This window comes from Cetorhinus maximus, chromosome 4 (assembly GCF_964194155.1).
Source record: "Cetorhinus maximus chromosome 4, sCetMax3.hap1.1, whole genome shotgun sequence".
Taxonomy (NCBI): Eukaryota; Metazoa; Chordata; class Chondrichthyes; order Lamniformes; family Cetorhinidae; genus Cetorhinus; species Cetorhinus maximus.
In genome coordinates this window covers 121,089,639-121,113,016 of record NC_135882.1, presented here as the reverse complement: position 1 = coordinate 121,113,016, position 23,378 = coordinate 121,089,639, and the positions used below count along the sequence as shown (strand labels likewise).

General features: G+C 42.8%; 1 protein-coding gene across 2 annotated transcripts in view; it reads right to left on the bottom strand.

Annotated features, from left to right (window-relative positions):
- Positions 1-8,447: 8,447 nt before the first annotated feature.
- Positions 8,448-23,378, bottom strand: part of ripk2 (receptor-interacting serine-threonine kinase 2) — a 64,648-nt gene continuing 49,717 nt past the window's right edge. For both annotated transcript variants that reach the window (XM_078540707.1, XM_078540708.1), the window contains 2 exons: positions 14,107-14,310; positions 8,448-12,354 (listed from right to left, as the gene is read on the bottom strand). In XM_078540707.1, coding sequence (XP_078396833.1) covers positions 11,996-12,354; positions 14,107-14,310 — 563 coding nt within the window. In that variant the 3' untranslated portion in view covers positions 8,448-11,995. The remainder of the gene's footprint in view (positions 12,355-14,106; positions 14,311-23,378) is intronic.

Sequence of the window (23,378 nt, the reverse complement as noted above, 5' to 3'; positions counted from 1 at the left end):
CTGTGTGACCGCCCCTTAACGCTTCCCATAGAGTGCTGGTCACCCGTTGGATGGCCAGAGGTGTGCGCGCTGCATGGCTGCCCTGTCAACCGGCGACATGGGGGACATTGGTCCAAACCAGGATGCTGAGTTTGCAAGGGGCTGTGAGTGTCTCCAGCGGTGACTGCTACATGGCCAGAGTTGGCGAGGAGATTGTACAACGTGTGCAGTCCAACTGCTCCGTGGTCTGATTAAGTGGTGGTGGACTCGAAGTCTGTGCCGGGGGGTGGTGTGGGGTGGTGGTGGGTGGGGGGAGGGTGCGCAAGGTAGCCTTGGTGGCCCTTTGGTGCCTCTACGTTGCTTGCATGGGCAGGCAGGCTAGGAGCCTGACACCTGATCTGTCTCAGCTGCCGAGGCATGGTCAGTTTATACAGATGTCCCTAATGCGTGGCCACTTCCCTCGCTTACCCTCCTCCCTCCCACCTGTGCGCAGGATGTAACGCAAGGGCAGCACTTGACCCTCCCCCTCCTCAGCAGTCGCCTCCGAGGCTGGCCAGCACTTGCCCCCAGACAACCCCCCAACCCTCAGCAGTGACCTCGGAAGTTGGCCAGCATGTACCCCCGGACACCTGCTGCCCCCCACCCCACAGCAGCTGCCTTCGGGCCCAGGCATCAGTTGCCCCCCAGTGCCCCTGAGGCCTGTAAATAACAGGTGAGCTGTGGAGAACGCTGCTGCTCACTCACCTCACTTCCCCCAACGTGAAGGCTGCCAAGTGCTCGGCCCCTGCGTGCTGTTGTGAAACACATTGGCCTGCTTTCCCACCAACATGGGCGGATGATATGGCGGGGTTTCATGCTGATGTATTACAATTAGCTCCCCACCGACCGATGGTGGGAAACGCGGCCTGCTGTTGGCGGGCTGAGCGGAAGATCGCGATCCGCCTTCATGCCGTCGTGAAGTGGGTTCCGCCATATTTTCCGCGCACACCACCTATCACTCCCGCCGCCAACGGGCTCGGAAAATTCCGCCTATTGTTGCAAAACTTTCTAATGTCTCTATAATGCTGATCACCAATACAATGTCAAAAAAGTAGAAATACTTAGTTTATTTGTAAATACTATCATTTTCACGTTAAAATGCCTGTGCTTCACCTCATGAATTCCTTTTAGAGTGCAGCGATCAAACATAAATGCAGCTTGTAAGGATGAAATAAAAATATACAAGAGGAAGAACCTGAAGTGTAATTGCGATTGTAAACTGGCTCCCTTTAGGGATTTCTCTACTGTTCTATTTATAAAATGAAAACATAATGCACACCTCATGTGACTGTAACTTTTGTCATGCCCAGGAGAGGTATGTCCTATCCATAACTTATAAAACATGAACTGGAATCAGTTTGGATTCTTCTGGAACTAACTTTTCTTTTAAAAATGGACATTAAAAGGCTGCAAAATATGGCCACCGAGACTCACCTGACTTGGTCTGTGGATTCCAATGACCACACTGTCTCTAAAGGACGAAAGGATACCTCCAGATTAACCAGTACTCATCTCCTGAAACAAACCAAAAGGTGTTTCCTGACTTGAAGGGGTCTTTTCAGAACAAAAGGCAGTGATTCTCTCAGACCTGAAGACCCAGGTTGTGACTAATTAATTTAAACCCTACACAATATTTGGAAGGGAGCTGTGAAGGACCACATGGGAGCAGCCATCTTGGCCTCCCTTTGAAAAAAGTCTTTTAATGCCGCCTAAAAGAGCATAGAATATCAACTGCAGAGTCAGCAGCAACAGAAAGGCCAGCAACAGCTTTCGTTTTTAAAAACTGGAGACTGCAACACCTAAAGGTCCCCAAGCCCGTTCCTTTTCAAGTCCACCAGTACAGAAAACTGATCTCTAACTTCATGACCTGCTGAAAGTTCATCCCTATGAGGGAGTCCTGCAACAATTCTGCTATGCGACACTGGCTGTTGAATCCATTGTCAAGGAGTGAATTAAGGGACACTTTCCCATTTGGCCCAGGGGTGGGGATGGGTGGTCCTGAATCTCTGTTGAAAGGGGCGTGAGAGGTCTGTACTGTTTAATCTATGTCGGGAGCGGGGGAGAGTGGGGGGAGGGGGGGTGGGGGGAGGGTAGAGTGCGATAAGAAAGCTGTCGAGAGGAGAGTGCTGTGTGCATGTGTTAAATTCGATGATCAAGAGTATTGGTAAAACAGCGTCGCAATTGTAGACAAAACAGTTTGTGGGATGAGTGCCTTAAAAATGGGACAGTCTCTGGAAATCCGGGATGGTTGGTCATCCTATTTTATTAAGGCCTACAACACATGTTTTCTTTTCAAGATGAGCGAATCATGTGAATTACAAAACATTCTTTTGTTTATAACTTGTAAAAGTGTACTATTCTCTAACTTTATTTTTCCTCAAGTGCGGATGTGCGTTTGTGTGAGTGGTGAGTGAATGATGTAGCATTAGACTTTCAGGATGCACACGTGAATAAGTAATCCTCGTTATTTAAACCCATGAAAAGCTTGCTGTTGGTCATTGAAATTGTCCACGCATTCACGAGTTAGGAAGTACACATATTTTCCTTTTCAAAAACACACTGATTACAGACACTAAGCGAAGGGAACAAGAGTTTCAATAGATCTCCCTCATCCATGTCTGTAACACTTTATGATGACACTGTTGTGAGGATAGTATCAGATAGTGATCTTAACATTTTTGGATTTGTTTCCCATTAGTAGGCCCATTGCGTGTGTTTTAATTCACTGGGTATAAGGATTTACTGAGAATCATTCATATGGCATTAATATTGCTTAAGTGGAAAACATGAGGTCAAGTCTGTCATTTTTTTCCATGACATTCAGTTAGTGTTAAAATAATCAGGGGAGAGTCATATTTTATAAGATATTTATTGTGTGCTGTAATACTGCTGAGTTTTATATTGCACTTTTGTTCATATCCTGGTTTCACTTCCTTTGATTCAATAAACGTGAACTCTACCACAGAAAGTAGACCCATTAAAACAGATATGACATTTGTAGAGAATATGAACATGGAGAGAGTGCGAAATAAATATTTTACTTTCATCTTTAATTTGTTTCTTCCTTCTCCACTCTAGTGGAGCAGATAAATCTGCATTAATTTCTTCAACAGAATATTCTAAACCCTCAAAGTCAAGAACAGCAATTGCATGACAACATTATCATCTTCAAGTTCCCCTCCAAATTGCTATTAGTTAGACTCATCCAAAGCTTTAATAGTTGCATTGAAAGTTTGAAAGATACCAACAATTAAAATTCATTTAAGAAAAGGGAAGAGCCTAACAAGACAATAGTGTAGTGTGCTTAATGTTAGCAATAGAAAATTAATCTATTATCACAGATAGAAGAAATAAAACTACTTTCCGACATGGAATGAGCACTATTTCCTCCAGTTAAATATTAGCAAGACCAAAACAGTTCTCTTCACCCCCAGCATCAACACTGCACCCTTGCCACCATTTCTACCCCCTCCCTGACCACTGTCTGTTTGAACCAGACCATTCAAAATCTCAATGTCAAATTTGATACTCTGCCGCCACAAGTTGAGTGTCTGAATTGAACTATATATTTTTTAAATATCTGAATTTAGTGTGCATTGATATAAATTTATACCAATGCAGAATTTTCCATTTGTATTTTTAAATTAACTGTAATAAAGCAGGATGTGTGCTATTAGGCAACACTTAGTTATTCTTGTCTATGACTGTAGTGCAGAGTTCAGACTTTTCTCTGATCAGGCCATAAAACTTCAAATTGTGTAATAGTCTGTTAATGCTGCATTTAGAAAATGGTTTTCATGGCTAATGTTTTCTAGTAATTGAATTTTTTGAAATGATCCATTGGGTAAGTTAGCTTAGAAAATGTTTCCAATTCCATTATTTCATATCCACTGATTTGGAAGAAAATGGACAAAATCAGAATTTAGGACCAACTTGAAAACTGGACAAATTGAGGTAGCCAAATTGCCAATTATTCCAGCTCATTTTACTTTCAGTACTTACGATGGGCAGATCTGGAAGAAAAACCTGCCTAAATATGTGATTCAGTGACACAAATTGCAGAGTGCTCACTTGCCAGTTAGATAGTTTGAAGATCACATTGAAGGCTCTATCAAATCACATTCATGAGTATAGTTTTGGTGAAGGGTCTTACTGCTGTAATATTAAATGTCTTTCTCTTTCAAATGCTAGGACAAAGCAGCCCGCTTGATTGGCACCCCTGCCACAAACATTCACTCCCTCCACCACCGACGCACAGCAGCAGCAGTGTGTACCATCTACAAGATGCACTGCAGGAACTCACCAAGGCTCCTTAGGCAGCACCTTCCAAACACTTGACCATAACATCTAGAAGGACAACAGCAGCAGACGCGTGCAAACACCACCACCTAGAAGTTCCCCTCCAAGCCATTCACCATCTTGACATGGAATTATATCACCGCTCCTTCACTGTCGCTGGGTCAAAATCCTGGATCTCCCTCCCTAACAGCACTGTGGGTGTACCTACACCATATGGACTGCAACAGTTCAAGAAGGAAGCTCACCACCGCCTTTTCAAGAGCAATTAGGGAAGGGCAATAAATGCTGGCCTAGCCAGCAATGCCCGCATTCCATAAATTAATTTTAAAAAATTCCTGTCTTGCCGTGGGCTTACGCGTCTAGAAATTCGACCACATCTGTTTTGTATGCAAAGCAGTTGCCTAAACCTGCTGTAGCATGGGCAGGAAGCACACACTCATTGTGAGTCAGAAATGCACTGCCTGCTATATTGATAATGGGCAAAGAAAAATTGACATGCTGTGGTCTTGCACTCAGGAAAACTAGGCTTTCAGGTAGCCTGATATGCTGTCCTTAAGGAGACCGTCTGTTATGCTGTAACCAACAAGGTAAGTTTTTAAGATACTTAGCTGAACGTTGAGCTAGGAGGCGAAGGAGTGCTCTCTCCAAACCCTTATTGGAGCAATGCGAATCTGCACCTCTGCTGCCAATCCCGCTAGTCACCAATCACTTATCCTGATCACTATTACCTCCTGACCCAATCACAACCATCCACAGTGTTCTTATTTAGCTGAGGGTCACTGCTAGTGTCACAGCAGCGCAAACTTCAAACATGCATTGCCCGGAAAACTGTCTCTTACTCTCTGCAGCTTGCCTGCTTCATGGGAATGAGACTAAAGGCAGACTGACAGGGGTGCCATGGGCCTCACCATTCTGCTGCAGGGAATGTGTTCTGTACCCACCTTGTGCCAAATCTCTAGGCCATTCTGTTTTTACTTCAGCAATTGTTTTGCTTTCTTTTGGAAATACCTGGAAGTACAGCAGCTTCACAAAGGCCAAGAGGGTGCAGGAAAAGGAGCATGGAAGAAACAAAATATGCTGCATAAAAGGTTTTATTGTACAATTATGCAAGTAGATAATGATTCTTGATGGCGTAACTATTTGAAGCTATGATATTTAAAAAAATATATATAATGATAGCCAAGATTTTTCAATTGACAATATTAGTACAACAGCACCAACCCATTAGAGACTACCGAATAAGTCATATTGGACTTGAAATATTGAACGGAATTGTCCCTGAAATTGGCAAATTCCAATATCGGGCAAGGAAAGCTGCATTTGACCCATTGACGGCAATGGCAGCTTTTGCCGCCATATCGTGTGGCACTTTGTTTAAAAAATGCAGAGGCATGTGTTTCATGTCGGATCGCTGGCAGGGCAGCCTCTGTATCACCCGCCCCGCTGTCATCTCAGGCCTACAGAAACCCAGGTGCCATATTTAAAGCGTGCACCTGTGTAGAGCTAGCTCTCCCTAAGGGATCGAAAGCTGCTGGAAAGTCATGGCTGCCAAAGGGAGGAAATATGCTGCCCCAAAATTTAGCAACGCCTCCCTTGAGTGCCTACCAGATGCAGTGGAGGACTGCCATGAAGTCCTCTATCCCCACTCTGGGACAAGACCAGCAAGCAAGGTTACCAACCCAGCATGGGAGGTGGTGGCAGTAGTGATCAGTGCCAACACCCTGCAAAAGAGGATAGCCACCCAGTACAGGAAGAGGATGAATGATTTGCTCCATTCCGCCAGGATAATTCACTCTTTTCTCATCACTCTCAATTCATGCCTCACAAACCCATCACACATCCTCAGGGATCTCATTCACTGCCAGTTCAAGGGACATTGCCATTCAGTTTCTCCCACACACCTTCATCTGCCCTGCGGATTGTGTCCTCATCCCATCCATGGCACCACTCACAACCCACACATGCCAAACATCATTCTCATCTGGCCCGGCAGGCTATCTGCTTACACTCTCTCCATCTGTATTCATGCAGGACAAGCTGGCAGACAACAAAAGGTTACAGATGGGTGGAAGAATGCCCAGCTTCCAAGATGCTCACAGACCTTGAAAATAGAGCCATCCAGCTGCCGACAATGATCTGGACCATTCCTGTGCTGACAGTGAGGTCAACGGCACGTAACCAAGTGAGGATCCAGCAGGACAATGTCCATCAGACAACCATGCCGTGAGTCAGTTCCCGTTTCGCAGTCCCCTACCATGAACTAATTTTCTCTCCTTGCTTTCACAGGCACATCTGAGAAGCAGCCGAGGGGGTCCATGTGCTAGGTCCTTGATGCCAGCCCTGAGGACAACATGAAAGAGAAACCCGCAGATACCTACATTGAAGACGTGTTACAGTGTTCACCCACACCCTCCAGCACAGAGACACACACCTCCTCCTAATTAGAGATGTGCAGCTCTTGCATCGCATCATCCAGATCCTCCCCCCTTTGCATCATCAGGTTGTGTAGCTCACAGCAAGCCACTATGATGTGCAATACCTTCTGCAGAGTGTACTGCAGTGCTCCACCAGGTCTGTCCAGGCACCGGAAGCTTATTTTCAGGATGCCAATGGTGTACTCAACCAAACTCCGGGTTGTGGCATGAGCCACGTTGTACCTTCTCTCACCAGGAGTCTGAGGTGGCCGCATGGACATCATCAGCCACGTTCTTTGCTGGGTAACCCTTGCCCCTGAGGAGCCAGCCCTGTATCCTATGTGGTCCCTGGAAGATGTCAGGTATCTGAGACCTGCTGAGGATGTACAAGTTGTGGACGCTTCCAGAGTAGCTTGCACAAACCTGCATGATCTGTTTATTATGGGTGCAGAACATTGCTGAACATTGACAGTGAAAGCCTTTGTGGTTCACATGCTGGACTGCTTGTTGCCAGGGAGATTTAAGAGCCAAGTGGGCACAGTCAATGGTACCCTGCACCTGGGGGAATCCATAAATCTCAAATCCCAACGCTGTTGCTTCCTGGCTTACCTGATCCCTGTCGAAATTGAGGAAGGTGCGCGCCTTGACAAAAAGGGCATGTGACCTCCTGGATACATTTGTGGGTAGAGGCTTGTGCGGGCATCTGCAACACTGGTTCTTGCTCATTCGCGGGTAGCACACGTGCGGTCTGTAGACCCTGTGCCTACGCACGATGACGCTGTGGGGTTTATCCCCTGCATGCAGAGGAGGCCGTGCTGCTCCATGGGTCTTCAGGGTTTGGCACCTCCCTTTGCCAAGCCAGGCGCCTCCATTGCTTTCTTCTTCTCTTCTCACCTGTCTATAAGCAATCAGGCAGACAGAAAGATCACCTGGCTCCATGCACCTGATGGTCCCCTCACTGCAACATCAATTAATTATATTGTTGTTTACTTGTAGATCTTTTGTTCAATAGTTTAAACTATGAAGTGATTTTAACGTGATGCTCAGCTGTAATTGAAGCTGGGAGGGAGAGCCTATAAAGGCATAAAGTACTTGAAAAATGGTAGCTAAAATAATTAAGTAAAACATTATTCTGTTATCTTTGGTGGAGTGCTTATCTTTGACATGTTTTACCATTAGGCCGGCCGTTTTCTTCCCCCCTCCACCAACCCCACCTTTTAAAGGCAGTTGTAAAACACAACATTGTTAAAGGACCCCGATGTGGGATTTAAATTTGACGAGGGGAATGATTCCAATGTGTGGCAACAATTAGATGCAAATTTATTACAATTAAGTTACTGATGTTCGACGGAGGGAAACGTGGCCCGCCACTGACATGTGCGGGGAGTGGGGACAATCACATCCTGTGTTTACATTGTCAGGAAACGCAACCAGGGCCTTCTTGCGAGATTCTCTAATCTCGCCACTGAGCACACCTGCTGCGAACGGAGCTGGGAAACCCCAGCCATTATAGTTTCTCTCTCCACAGATGCTGCCAGACCTGCTGAGTTTTTCCAGCACCTTGTTTCTTTTCAAGATCTCCAGCATCTGCAGTATTTTGCCTTTATTATGTAAATAGAGTACTGCTGGCATCAAAGTAACATCGATTGGAAAGTCTAGGTTTTTGGGCAATTCTGGTACGTGAATAGGTTCTCCAATAAGGAAAGCTCAACCGTGTTCTCAATGCAGTGTGATTTATTGGTAAGGCTTTCTTAACTGTTATCACAACACAGTGCTACAAATCACGTCAACATGCATCACCATCTTCAACTAACCTATAATTAAACCAAACTACTAAGATATAATAGAAGGTCAAACAAATCTTCAGAATTCAAGTTTCAATTTGATGTGAATCAGCACAACCACAATGCGGACAAGTTAAAAGAACACATTTTACGGTTCCTGTATTCAATTCCAAAGCAGAAGGAAAGATCCTTTTAAAATCATATACTCAGGCTATGATAAGACAATGCATTTGAATCATGAACCTAGGAATGGCATGCATTAAATCAAAACCTGAAGTAGTCTGTTCCGTGTATAGTTAACATAGCTTACAATTTAATAAAAGCCAGAGCTAGAATAAAGCTTTGTAATGATAGTTTGTTTTTGGCATGGTTGAATTGTGCTTAGGATAGTGCAACAGATGAATTAGCAAAGAAATATTGGTGATAAGAGCTGTGAAAAAAAGAGCCATCTGTTCACAAATATATTGCGCAGGTGGCAGGAATTAAGCCCCACTTCAGCAACAAAGAACACTATTCCAATCCTTCTTTTAAAAAACACTGTAGCATAACTAGATATAATACTTCTGTGAAAGCACTACACTTTTAAGTACTTTTCTAAATTCATAAATAAAAATGCTTAGTAGATTACATTTTAACAGTGCACACTACAAATCTCTTCAGATTCACAAAGGAATAGCAGCTCTCATATCACTCATCACAATAGATGAAAAAATGTTGAAAAAGTTATCATACTGCACTCTCCAGGTTTTGTTCACAGATGAGTTCAGTGTCAATCGTGAAGCTGCTCAATCTTCAGACAAAAGGAAGCTGAATGGAAGATAATACTTAAAAGTAGTCACATTTTTACTTATATTCTACATTTTCTTACTTTTACAAATCAAATCCCATCTACTTGCTCCACTCCTCTCCTCAGGCTTACAGCTTTTCCAGCTGGGAGGTCAAAGAAGCTTAATTTTTATTAATACTCGAGTTCAGATCAGACATGCCTTTTTAGAATAGTGGTGGGATATCTCTGTAATGGATCTTTTTCCAGCATGCAATGCATCAAGGAGCAAGACACAGCTATTGAGACTTGAAAGATTAATTTAGATATTAAAATGAGTGGAAACTTCTTATATGCCATTTCCCGCTGTTCGTGTGTGCAAGATATCTATTCATAATTGAACTGGGTCTGGAACAACACAGATTGATTTAAAAAATACAGTAATATTAAGGTTAGGATCTGGAATGCACTGACTCTGTGGTGGAGGCAAATTCAATCATGGCATTCAAAAGTGAATTGGATTATTTGTTAAAAATGAAAAAAATTACAGGGCTATGGGGAAAAAGGCAGGGGAGTGGTACTAGATGATTAACTCTTGTAGAGAGCCAACACAGAAATGACAGGCTAAATGAGCCTCCTTCTATGCTGTAGCCATTCTATGATTTATCTTTGTTTGCCTTCCCACTGCACATAAGAGTGTCATGAGCATTTGTTCTAAGTTCTTTGCTTCCAGCATCGTCAATATTGTTAATCCCCAACTGGAATGCCTTTATTGAGGAGTTTGTAAGAAGAGGACCAATAGAGGGGTGCCAAGTTATACAAGAGGTGGTTTGTGCCTATTGACCAGCACCCACTGCCACCTCCCCACACTCCGCCTCTCCCCCCACCCACCAACCCCGGCCACCTTCCCCCCCACCCCACGGCCACCTCCACACCCCCTCAACGTCTACAGGCAGAATTGAATACATCTTACTCTGGCAGGCCATTAGTGCAGGTGGTGGCTCTATTCACCAAAGGAAACTGGGACCGTGGATCCAACGGCACCACTAATATGTTACTGCTTGAATAACAATAATGTTGCATGCTCCCTCAGAAGTATCCTGTGTCAATAGATAGATAGGTTCTTGATTGGTAAGGAGATCAAAGGTTACGGGGAGAAGGCAGAATGGGGTTGAGAAACTTATCAGCCATGACTGAATGGCGGAGTAGACTCGATGGGCTGAATGGCCAAATTTCTGCTCCTATGTCTTCTGATCTTATGGTCTAAAAATGTCCCCTTTCTCTATGCTAATCTTTTAAATATACTAGACCTAAGATGCAGCAAGTTAAAATGGAATCACACAGAGAAAAACATATCTGTTCAGTTCCGGATAAGCTAAATGGAATGACCTTTATGAATGAAAAGGTTGAAGATAACATTCAAAGTATCAGCTAGCCAATACCATTGTCTATGATTGGCATTCAATATTAATGAATGTGTGTTTGTTCTAATGAAATCATCTGCTGCTTTTGTTTCAGGAGCACTGCAAACCTCACTGAACACAGATCTATGAATGGATCAAAAAGTCAAATGCAGGGCAGTGCCATCTGATGCAAGGACATCTGCAGCATCCAAATCAGGGTGGAACTGGCACATCCAAATGACAGTACCAATTAGTTGTGGCCTGATATTTGGTTCAAACTCCTGTAGGGCATGCTGCAATGCTGATGGAAATATTACCACCAAGTGATAAAGAGAACTACGCACCGCACCACTGTCACTTCAGCAGCTAAGTTGGAGGTTGAGTGCTTGGCAGGACCACATCTTCTCTACAGACGTACCATGCATCTTGGTTTCCTCTCCCTTCAATTTTGTCTGTCATGTTTGACTCCCCTTCAGCCTCGACAATGGTTGCTTAAAGGACTGAGTTACCATTTAAGCATTTCTGAAAGCTTTCAGAATTTTTGTTGTCCTTCTGGAATGCTGCCATTTTAAATGTCCCCATCCTATTAAAATGCACTTAAGTATTTTTTTCTCCTCCAACCACTAGCGTGCTCCCCACATAAACCCAAATCTACAACAGGAGGCTATGCACATTAATGATAATAATGATCTAACTTTTGAAAATAGGGTGAAGGCAACACAATTCAGTCCATCTAAAATCCATTTCTAAAAATTCAGATGTAAACCGCACTCATTAATTCATCGGGGTTGTGGTGTCGCCCTAATACGAGGCAATCAATGTAGTTTGTTGAAAAAGCACAAAGAACGAAAGCCTCTAATCCCCTTTCAGGTGTGACACTTTATCTTGCAGTGACATTCAATGTAACAGCACAGTAAAAACCATTAGATTTCATTCTGTGCCTGTTAGACAATCGACGTTGGCAACAATATGGAACAGTAACCTGACTAAATGGGAGCTGTGGTAAAATTCACAATTCTTTGGTTGAAGGATATTTATTCCAACTTCTAAAACATTGTACTTTCACTAGGTGCAACCTGCAGCACAGTACAAAGACCACTGAAGATGATAGCTTAAATAACCCAGGGCAACAAAAGACCTGAAGAAACAAATCTGAATAACATTCACAGAGAGTGCTGGGCTGAGGAAAGGTCATCGACCTGAAATGTTAATTCTGTTTCTCTCTCCACAGATACTGTCTGACCTGCTGACTATTTCCAACATTCTCTGTTTTTATTTCAGATTCCCAGCATTTTGCTTTTGTCTCAATAATAGTCACTTGTTTTTGAGTTGAGTTGACATCAGGCTCATATAAGAGAGCGGACTCGATATTGTAGATAGTTCTGGATAAGGCTGAAGGCCCATTTGCTTATTGTCTTTTAACTTCTGAACAATAACTCTGGCAAAGTCTTCTCCTTGGTTGTCACTAGTGTCTAGGAGTTGTCGGACTTTGGCTGTTCTTGTAGGTTTGGTGCTGGTGAGCTCATAATCCTCCTTCATTATTAGGTCACGGGAAATCAAGGCATCTAGGGCTTGATTCAGACATGCTTCTGTCATCTGATTGATAATATCCTCCCTTTTGCTTTGAATCCACTGGTGAGCCACGCCTTGAGAGACACTCTCTGTGAAGAAACCTGCATGGAAGGCTTACATCAGTAAATGGAGCACAGTAAAAACAGCAACAACAGTACAGGGATTAGGCTACCAACATTGGCTGACACTTGCGCAAACAGCAGCATTGAATGTGTTTGGCACATTTTTTTGGTCTGGGTGTCTTGAAAGATACTTTGTGACAGAAAACAGATTACTAGGGGAAATGATGAAGCAATTGTACAAGTACAAGACTTCAAATATGCAACTGTTCTAAAGCTGCATTTGCACCTCTAGATGTCTGGTTTCAGAGCTTACGGATATTCGGGAATGTCACTATGGGCCAGCAATTTGAAGATTGCATTGCTGGAGTTTGCAATGGAGATCTTGATTACGTTACAAAAAAATGATTTCACCAGGTTAAGAAACAAATATTCCTATCTTGACCTGCCATTCTCAATCTCAGATTTCAATTTTGAAAATAGCTTTCCCTTATATGAATGTGAGCAGATGATAACTTACAACAAGTTGTTGTAAGTGTAGATTTTAAAACCAAAAATTTCTAACCTTTTAATGAAGTAATAATGCATTCTGGAATCAATTCATAAGGAAATTTTAATATATATTAATACAATATAGTTAGCTTAGCCAAAAATCCCATCCAAGAAATGAACATTTCACTATGGCCTAAATTTCACACTCCCCAGCTGGGGGCAAGGCGTGGGGTGTGAAATAGGACAAATAGGCTTCCCACTGGGTTGCCGCCCATCGATTTTACGCTCGGGTCAGCAAGGCCTTAGATGGGCCACCAGCCCCTGCAGCAATTGAGGCCCTTAAGAAGCCAATTATTGGCCACTTAAGGGCCATTTCCCACCCAGCCTGAATTTTTAGGCTGGCAGGAGGGTTTCCTGGGTATGGGGGAAGCACGAAAATGATTGGGTGGCGTGGTGGAGGGGGTGGGGGCAGGCGCCTCCATCAGAAGCCCCCATCTAACTTTGGGCGCACGCCATTAAGGTCTGCTGGCCACTGGACCTCCCTCCCCCCCATTCCCCTGGACTCTCACCTGACACCCTAAATGCCCACTCCTCCTCAGGCCTCCTCCACCATCCATGCTCCGGGACCCTGAAAACTTACCTTTTCGTCCAGTACTGGGGCTTAGGCTCCAACATCTTCAGGAAGTTTCTCTTCTGTCCACTGCAGCTTCTGCTGCGGGGCTAAGACGGGGCTTCCTCCTGAGTGAGGGGCAGATGTCTCGCCTGCAGCCAATTAATGCTCATTCGAGGGTGAAATGGCTGCGGGGCAGGCAGATTTGTTGGGATGTATTCACCGCCGACTCTTCGGATGGTGAGGCAGGAAACCCCGCCATGCGAAATATCCTGGCCTATACGTTTTGACCTGGATCAAAGTGAGTACTACAGATGTACCATACCAGCCTATGGCAGTCGTTAGTCAGGCCAGACTATCGCCTCTTCTGCCAAGAGTAAAATTTAGAGACCAAGGAGGAGTCTTCCACACTTTGACACCTCCCCCACCACTCTGCCCCCACCAAGCCCTGCCCTTCCCAACAGCCTTTGTTTTTACACAATAGCAATAAGTCATGCGTTCCTTGCTTTCATAGTTTGCAGAGGCTGGTGTGAATGCAACGCCTCTAGCAGTCTAAACTTACGAATATCTGCAAAAGGCATAAATACATTTTATATGCAGCTAGAATTTGAGATATAAAAAAAATCTGTGTCTTCAATCATAGTTGCACAGATTGATTTCTACACACTAAGTTATAGTCTGTCTGCACTCACCGGTGGAAGATTGGAATGTTATTAATCCATGTTCACAGTCCAGTTCACTTTCAGGAACTCCCCTTCTAGGTGTAAAGGTATCTTCTGGTTGGCATATAGCAGTCTGAGCCAAATTGTCTTCTTCACTGGGTGCAACTAAAGATGGTGTGTATAATTCTTCATCTTGACATTTTATACTAGACAGAGCATTTTCATCTGTGCTTCCTATGAAGGGACATCCATAAAATTCATGCAAACATTATGGGCAAAGATTAAAATGCTTCCCTTCTTATTTTACATGTAAAATCTTTCAACCTTCTTAGAAGCTTTTACAAACATAAATCACATCCTTTTGGAAGTTTGCAAGAAGTTAATAGGAAAGCCATTAATAGTAATATGGGAAAGAAATTAAGATAATGTTTAAAGTATGAGTTAACTGTGAACTATGCTAGGGGTGAATAGCTTGAAATATACAAAAAAAACATACATGTGAAAGACTTGAATTTAAATAATTAGGATGCATTAATGTATGGTGATCTACATTACACTGCATGGAACTATATTGCTGTTCCTTCACTGTCACTGGATCAAAATCCTGGAACTCCTTTCCTATCAGCACTGTATGTGCATCTGCACCAGATAGACTTCAGCAGTTCAAGGAGGAAGTTCACCACCACTTTCAAGAGCAGTTAGGGATGGGCAGCAATGAAAGAATAAAAGAAAAAATGGATTCATTACAGCTCTATTATTTTGCACCAGCGCTCTGGTGTGCAACATGTAGGAGTTATACAAATGGTCTTGACAATACATAACGGGGGAGAAATATGTTCATGCAACACTGTTTTATGTCAATTTCGCAGGCGCAGGCAGTGCTATATAGCCCACACTGCGCTTTTCATTTGAAGAATACTGCTGATGTGGCCCATTGTCCTGCCTGCCCTGAGAATCAACAATATGTGAATAAATTTCTCCCTCAAAATGATTTATTTGAGCTATTTTCTGCTCGTAACCACAACAATTTCTCTCTCAGTTAAGAAGACTAAAAATTGACGTTTTCAACCTTTCAGTTGCACTGTCAGGCAATGTCAAAAGATTTATTGACCCCAAGTTGAGTTTCTTCCCATCACATTGCCTGCCTTCACTACTATCTTAGCTCTTTTGCTACTGAAACTCTCATTCACATATTCACCACTCCTAGACTTGATTCTGATGCTCTCCTTGCCAGCATCCCATCTCCCTTCCTTGGTAAACTGCAGCTTATATCCTACCTTGTATCAATTTCAATTTCCTCATTTCCCTTGGCTTCTATGGTGTCCTGATCCACTAACATCTAAAATGTAAAATTCCTGTCCTTGTCTTGAAATACCTCCAGAGCTTTCCCCTCCCTACCTCGATAACTGTTTCTCATCTTACAATCCTTCTCTCCCAAACTCTCTCTGCCTCTGTGTATCCCCTCCTTTCCCACCAATGGGCATCCCTTTAGTCAAATAGAGCTCACTCTTTGGAATTTGTCCCTCAAACCCCTCGTCATTCTAACTTCTAAGACCAGGACTTTTGTTAAGCATCTGGTCATCCCTCCGAAATATCTATTTCTTTGACACAGCATCAGTTTCTTTTCCAATGGCTAAGTAAAACACTTGTCCTTGCTCCTCTCTATATCCGGTGTAGAAATCTACACTACATTTCTTAACTTCCTTCATATCAATTATCATCTATAATTCCAGTGCTTTCTGCTAAGCATACTCCAAATCAGAAGCTCTCAAGTGTTTTGTTTCTGCGCGGACCCTCCCTCCCATTTTATAAAAAAATCCATAGACACCCTATAACAAAACACAAACATTTTTCAGTACAAAAATTGGTTTCTGCAATTAAGCAAAAATGATGATTATTTTCGTTTTAACTACTTAATGTGAAACTGATTACTGGTGCTGAACAATAGTTGTCAAGGTGTGGAGGTATCTTTGACAAACACTTGCACATGCGTTACAATACAATCTCAGTAGAGGCCAGTAACTTTTTTAAAAATGAGCTCTCAGTTATTAACTGAAAGAATGCCAATTACACCACAAAAGTTCATGTTTTAAACAAAAACTTTACTTTACAAGAGTTAATCAAAGCAAACACTAACTTGGCGCTATATTTTGTAAACATTTATAATTAAAAAAAACTCAACAGAACACTCCCCATTCTACATTTATTTCCATCCAGAAGTTCCCTTACTTTACAGGGTCCTGATTGCTCCTTCGCTTCTCCTGGGGCTAAACCAAGGTATGTCACAACTCTCAGGAATTCACTTTGATTCTTCTCAGTGTTCCCACTATTCTCTGTGGTTTGAGATTCTCTTGGGGTCCTTTCACTAACATCTGGCTAGGCAAACCCTCCAACTCTCCTTCAACACCTCATGATTGTGGATTACCTAGCTCAAGCGTAAGCCTCACTGCATTCTTGCTTGGTGACTCCATATCAGAAATACCCCTAGTTTCTGATAGCCCTCTGCTCCTGGTCCACAGCTCTTGGCAAGTTCTTTCTCTGCCTTCTCCAAACTGCTCTGGGCCCAGGCTTCAACTGCTAGCTTCTGTGAGAAAATCTACCAGGTAAAACCCAAAACCAAAAGGAAGCCTCCCAGCAATCTATCCCCACAGCAATGTGGCATGCCTGGAATGTTCCAGATAGAGATTCAAACCAATTATCTTCAATTTCCAAACCTCCCCTTTATTCTGGGGAACCATATGAATAATTTAAACCCTTTACTGAGACAGTTGTAGATATCCTAACTCCACCCAGAAGTTCTGAGGAGTAACCCATTGTTTTCTTTCTGATGCTTCCCATTTGACCTTATTAATTACTTTAGGTTTGTTTACCAGCTTCTCAAACCAGGCGTTTTCATTTATCCTACATTTAAAAATTTCAATTCCCAAACTAAAAGTTACACTTCTAAAACATAATGAATCAATGTTCATCCTTGTCCGGTTTTTAATTGGTGTAACTGCTGAATATCCAGATTCACATAAGCAGATTGTCTTAATGGGACCAACACTTTCAGGGCTGCAGAAGCAGCAGTGTTACATTCATTGGAGAATTCACATTCGGAGCCCTCACAGTCTCCAATACCCAGAGGGCTCAATGTATCCAATAGAATGGCATCATAGAATAAAGTAGCATAGAAGGAGGTCATTCAAACCATTAAGCCTACATTGCTTCTTTCAAAAAGAAATTCAGGTAGTCCCACTCCCTGGTTTTTTCACCACATGTCTGCAATTGTAACTTCTTCAAATATTTATTCAATTCCCCTTTTGAAGCTACCACTGAATCTGGTTCTACACCCTATTAGGATTACGAAGCTGCCTATCACCAGTTGGAACACAAGCTGTATATCTCCATACCAGTGCTTACTGCAGCACTATTCAAACAGCCTCAGAGCTCCATAGCACCACCAACAATCCTAACCTCTGTCCAACAGTTGGTTTAGAACAATTGCTCTTGCTTCTCCTCTTTCTATGTTTAAGCAAACGGTTGGTCTTTTCCCCAGAGGTTGATTCAGTGGGCTGGTCTGGCCACTGCTCTGTAAATATTTCCATTTGTTTATACTACCTCTTGTTGCAAGCATGTTCCACACAGAGAATTAGCAAGGCCCATTTCCCTCCACCCATATCTTCCAGACACTTCTGACTGTTTTTAGACCCTGCTTTTATCAGGCTTTCCTCAAGGGGAATCAATTCTGCAGGTTCTTCCTGCCATTTGCTTTCCTCTCTTTAGAGCTTCCTGCTGCCTCTGACTAAGGGCCTAAATAGTCCTCCTTCGAATGCTGAATTTGGCAAACTCTGGTTTGGAACTTTGCTCCCGAGTCAGGTAATGAGAATCAGGTAATTTCTTGGCTCGCCATACCGACCTCAAGGGTGTTTAGTTCAGTAAGCACGGGGAACAGTCATTCCCTGGTTCATTCCCCAGGGCAATGCCTTGGCCAGAGTCAACCTGCCCATTTTGAATTTGAACAAAATTTGGCAGTAAACTGTTCCATGCTGCGGTCTCCATGGCAACGCCTCCACCAGAGCCCACTTGTCAACCAATCAGCACTCTCTTCTCATGCAGTATTAATTGTTGTTCCCCTTTACAATTGGTAATTTCTTGCAAGCTGTCCTGATGAGTGCAAGATGAAAAGCTTTGATAGTATGCCTCTTTTTTCAGCAATATTTGAACTCAACACTGAGTTCAAAAGGCCCTGCTGAGTTTGGGATTCACATGTGCGGGAGTCACTTCCCTCCTGCCCGGCAAAAATAGGATGTGTCAGAAATGGAAGCAGGACTTCTGGATCTGGGTTCTGCCCGCCATTTTAATAAGGTCCCCAGATTCTCCACAAGCCTGTGGAAATCAAGGCCTCTACACTTGCTGTTTTGCGGTTTCGATAACTGGAGACCTCTACCAAAGCTTCAATCCGCATATGTGCCTATAATTCAAATAATTGGCTCACATTTGTCATGATAATAGCTGATTGTGGTTGTGAATTCCAGTATAGGGTACTATACAGTACTCTGTACTGTATACAGGGTCACCTGACCTGGGGATTGAAGGTCAGGTAGCACATGTTGGAGTCTGTCTTGATAGAGTTCAGACACTGCAGATATGTGTTCATGTTAGGAAAATTGTCATCAATAAAGTTATCTCAGCCACAATGTCGACAGCCTGTGTGCATTGTTAAAAAAAGAAACAAGACATGGTGTCAGAAGTAAACTGAACGCAACAATGGAGGTTCTGAAACTACCGATACAGCTCAGTTTGGAGGGAAATCTCTGGAGGAAGTTCTGGCAGCGATTCAAGCTGTACCTCACAGTGATGGGCAGTGGTAAAAATGATCCTCAGATGGTGTTCCATCTTTTTTCACATAGCAGGGGAAGACGTCTATAACACATTCACATTTGAAAGTAATCAGAAACAAAATGACTTGAAAGAAATAATAGAAAAATTTGAAGCCTACTGCAGCCCTAAGAAAATCATCATGTATGAAGGATACCGTTTTTTTAATGTGCATGCAAGACAGTGACAACATTAGTCAGTATGTAACTGAGCTGAGATAATGAGCTAAATCATGTGAATTTGGAGAGCTTGAAGAATCATTCATCTGAGATAGAACAATTTGTGGGATCGCAAACGACACTCAGAGAGAACGGCTTTTGAGAGAAGTTGATCTCAAGCTGGAGAAAGCAATAAATATCTGCAGAGCGATATTTAGATATTAAATGCCAGATTAAACAAATGACCAAAGATGATAAGCTGCACATGGTCAAGCAGTTACATGCAGTTAAACAGAAACAGCCCCAGGAAAGAACAAATAGACAGCCTGAAAGTAACAAGAACAAAACTGCGATTAAAACATTTAAATGTAGCCAATGTAGAACAGAGCGTTTAACACGTGGTAGTTCAACTGTGGAAAGCAGTGTATGAACTGTGATAAACTAAATCACTTCGCTAAGAAATGTAAATCGAAGAAAGTGCACACGATTGACACAGACACTGGAACTGAAATTCCATTGGTGCAGTAACAACAAATTCCACAGAAGACAAATGGAAGGTTGATTTAAAAATTGCCAACATGATGGTGAATTTCAAGCTTGACACAGGTGCACAAGCAGACATCATTCCCATAAGTCTGTATCGTAAGATAAGCAAAGAAAAACAGCTAATTAAAACAAAAGTGAAGCTGCCTACTTATACAGGTGAAAAAATTGCAGTAGAAGGCAAGTGCATACTTAAAGTGAACTACAAAAAACACTTCCGTTCATAGTGGTGAAAACTGATGCAAAACCCATTCTTGGAATCAAAGCTTGTAAAAATTTGAAGCTAATCAAGGGAAAAATGACTGTCACCACTGATGACATCCTCAGCAAGTATAAAGATATGTTTTGGGGATAGGTTGCCTAAAGTGGGAGCACACCATCAGGAGTGACGAAACCATGACACCCAAAGTACACCCGCTCAGGAAAATACCAGTAATGCTGAGAGACTGACAGAATGGAGAAACTTCACATCATCAAGAACCGACAAAGTGGTTAATCCAATTCTAACTGTAGAAAAATCAGATGGAAACCTGCAAATTTGTCTGGATCCCAGGCAGGACCTAAACCAGGCAGTATAAAGACAGCATTACCAGCTGCCCACAGTTGAAGAGATCACGAGCAAGCTAGCCAATGCTAAACAATATTGAGTCTTGGTTGAGAGTTCAGGCTTCTGGCAGCTCAAGCTGGATGAACGCAGTACTCTGGATGAACTCTGTACCTTCAACACATTATACGGGCGACACAGGTGATAGGAAGAGAATCACTGAAATAAATCATTTTAAATCAATTCTTGCTCTCCACAGCATGCCTGCAGTGCTCATCTCAGGTAATGGTCCACAATTCTCAGGCACTGAGTTTCACAAATTTGCACAGGGCTGGGAGTTTTGCCACACAACGTCAAGTCCCAAATATCCACAATCCAATGGAATGGTGGAACGTACCGTGCAGACCTTAAAATGCCTGGTGAAGAAAGGAAAGGTGGACAGAAGAGACCCCAACTTGGCTCTGCTGGATTTCAGGAATACTCCATTAAAGGGCGTTGGACCATCTCCAGCACAGCTTCTGATGGGGAGAAGACGAAGAACTGAGCTTCCAACTGTGCCCCAACTGTTACATCCACAGCCTGTGAGCTACAGCGTGCAGGACCTGCTCAAACTGAGACAACAGAAGCAGAAGCAATACTCTGATCGAGGCGCCTGACCTGAACATGGGAGAGACAGTGAGGATTCAGCATGAAGGGATCTGGGATCCTGGTGTTGTCACAGGAATCACAGGAGAACCAAGGTATTACATAGTGCAGACTCCAAACGGACAACAGTACAGGAAAAACTGGAAATTCTTACGGAAAACAAATGAAACACAACCCTGCTCTGAACCAGAAAGTGTAGCTGAAGATCAAAAACCAGGATGCAGCAGTGAAGCAACAGATAACCAGACAAAGCCTGAGAGCCCTGAAAACTATCCAAGGGGTGCTAGTGACACAGAGCCGGAGAAGGCCCCTTGTCCTTCAAAATCACCTCTTGTCACCATTCAGAACATCCAGTGGAAGAATTGTGAAAAAACCAGAGAGATACAGAGATGAGTAAAAGACAAAACAGACTGATCAAAACAGTGAGAAAGAATAGATAAGAGACTTTGTGTACTTGAGTTGTATAAAAGTTTAGAACAAAAAACGGAATGTCATGATCATAGCTGACTGCGGTTGTGGACTCCAGTATTAGATACTATAGGGCACTCTGTACTATATACAGGGTCACTTGATCTCAAGGTTGAGGGTCAGTTAGCACATGTCGGAGCCTGTCTTGATAGTGTTCAAACACTGCAGATATGTGTTCATGTTAGGAAAATGTGTTATCAATAAAGTTAGCTCAGCCACAATGTTGGCAGCCTGTGTGCATCATTAAAAAAAGAAAACAAGACGACGCCATCCAGAAGCACAATGGTGTGTGAGTGTGTGTGTGTGTGTTCATATGCCTCACACCAGACTCCCAAAGTAACTGCTCTACTTAGAACTCGGCAGGAGACTGTCTTCTACTGTGAAGAGACACAAAAATTTAAGTTTAAGATTTATGTTTGTGATTGAAGTATGTCACTTTCAAACTTAACATGGAATTTAATTGTATTATGATCACTATTTTCCAGCAGATCTTTTATTATGACATTACTAATGCCTGTGTCATTTCCTCATTGACCATGATAATTTCTCTCCTCTCTGCTTCTAAGAGACCAACATTTACTTTAGTGAATTTTTCCTTTTTATATCTTTGTATAAGCTCCTACAATTTTTTTTTCATAAACCTGGCTAGTTTATTCTCAGACTCAATTTTTTTCCTGTTTTTAAAAAAAAATCAACTTTTTGGTGACCCTTTGTTGGTTTCTAAAACACTCCCAATGCTCACACTGCTACTGTTCTTTGCAACATCATAAGCCTCTTCTTTTAGTCTAATACTATCCTGAACTTACTGAGTGAGCCACAGATGAGTCTAGCTAAGTTTTTGTTTTTTAATGGAATGTATTTTTCTTGAACATTTTGATTGGTTCTTTGTTTACTTATTTATTATCCATCTTGTCTATTTACCAAAGCAACCTTAGCCAGTTGTCCCCTTATACCCATGTGATTGGTTTTTTGTTTAAGTTTAAGATTTTTGGTTATGATTGGAGTACGTTACTTTCAAACTTAACATGGAATTCAATTGTATTATGATCACTATATCCCAGTAAATTTTTTCCTATGACATTACTAATTAACCCTGCCTCATTACACAATACTAGATGGACAATAGATTTTTCCCTAGTCAGTTCCACAACATATTACACCAACAAACTGTCATAGAAACATTCTACAAATTCATCTTCTGGATCACCCTTTGCAATTTGATTGTCCCAGTCTGTGAAAAAATTAAAGTTATCCACAAATATTACATAGCCTTTGTTCCAAGCTCCAATAATATACCTAGGCCAGAATATTACGACCCGCGGGCTGGCGCACAGCTGACCTGAACGGACGTGAAATAGTGCAAGATGACATCGGTGAGTTGTCATCTCGCACTAGCGCAATATTTCACTCGGTGTGCATGCGCGGCAATCGGAAGTGCGCCCACCGACAAATAAGTGGGCAATTAAGCCCATTAACAATGCAATCAACAGCGAATTCACATGGCCCATCCAAATTTACGGTTGGTGGACAGGCCATTCTCCCAGGCGGCTTTCACATTTTTACTCAAACCTCGATCCAGGGCGATATGAAATCTCCATGGGGAAATAAAATAAAGAGAGATATCTGGGTACTGGTTGTTTTATGAGGTATGCTTTCAGGTGCTTGATTTATGCCGCATGAACATTTTTTGCAGCATTTTTATCATGTCCTTTAGTCTATGGAGGTCTGCAGCTCCCTGGGGCAGCTGTGTGCCTTCAGGAGCTCACTAAAAGCGCTCACCCACACTCTCAGTTATGTCGGCGCCCGCCCTCTTCCTGCCCTCACCCGGAAGCGCTGAGCATTTCAGCCCGCATTTCACACTGGTTAGCCGTTAATTGGCCAGCCAGCGTGAAATTGTCGTCGGGGGCCGATCGCAGCTGGTGGCCCATTTCCCATCCGCTCCTGGGCCTGCTGTTCGCCCATGCCCAACGACTGAAAATTTCAGGCCCTAATATCATAGTCCATATGTTTTAGCTGTAGCTTTTCAAGTTTTAGAAGCTGAAATTGAAAAACCCTGGCAAATATCTAGAGACTGGTAAACCACA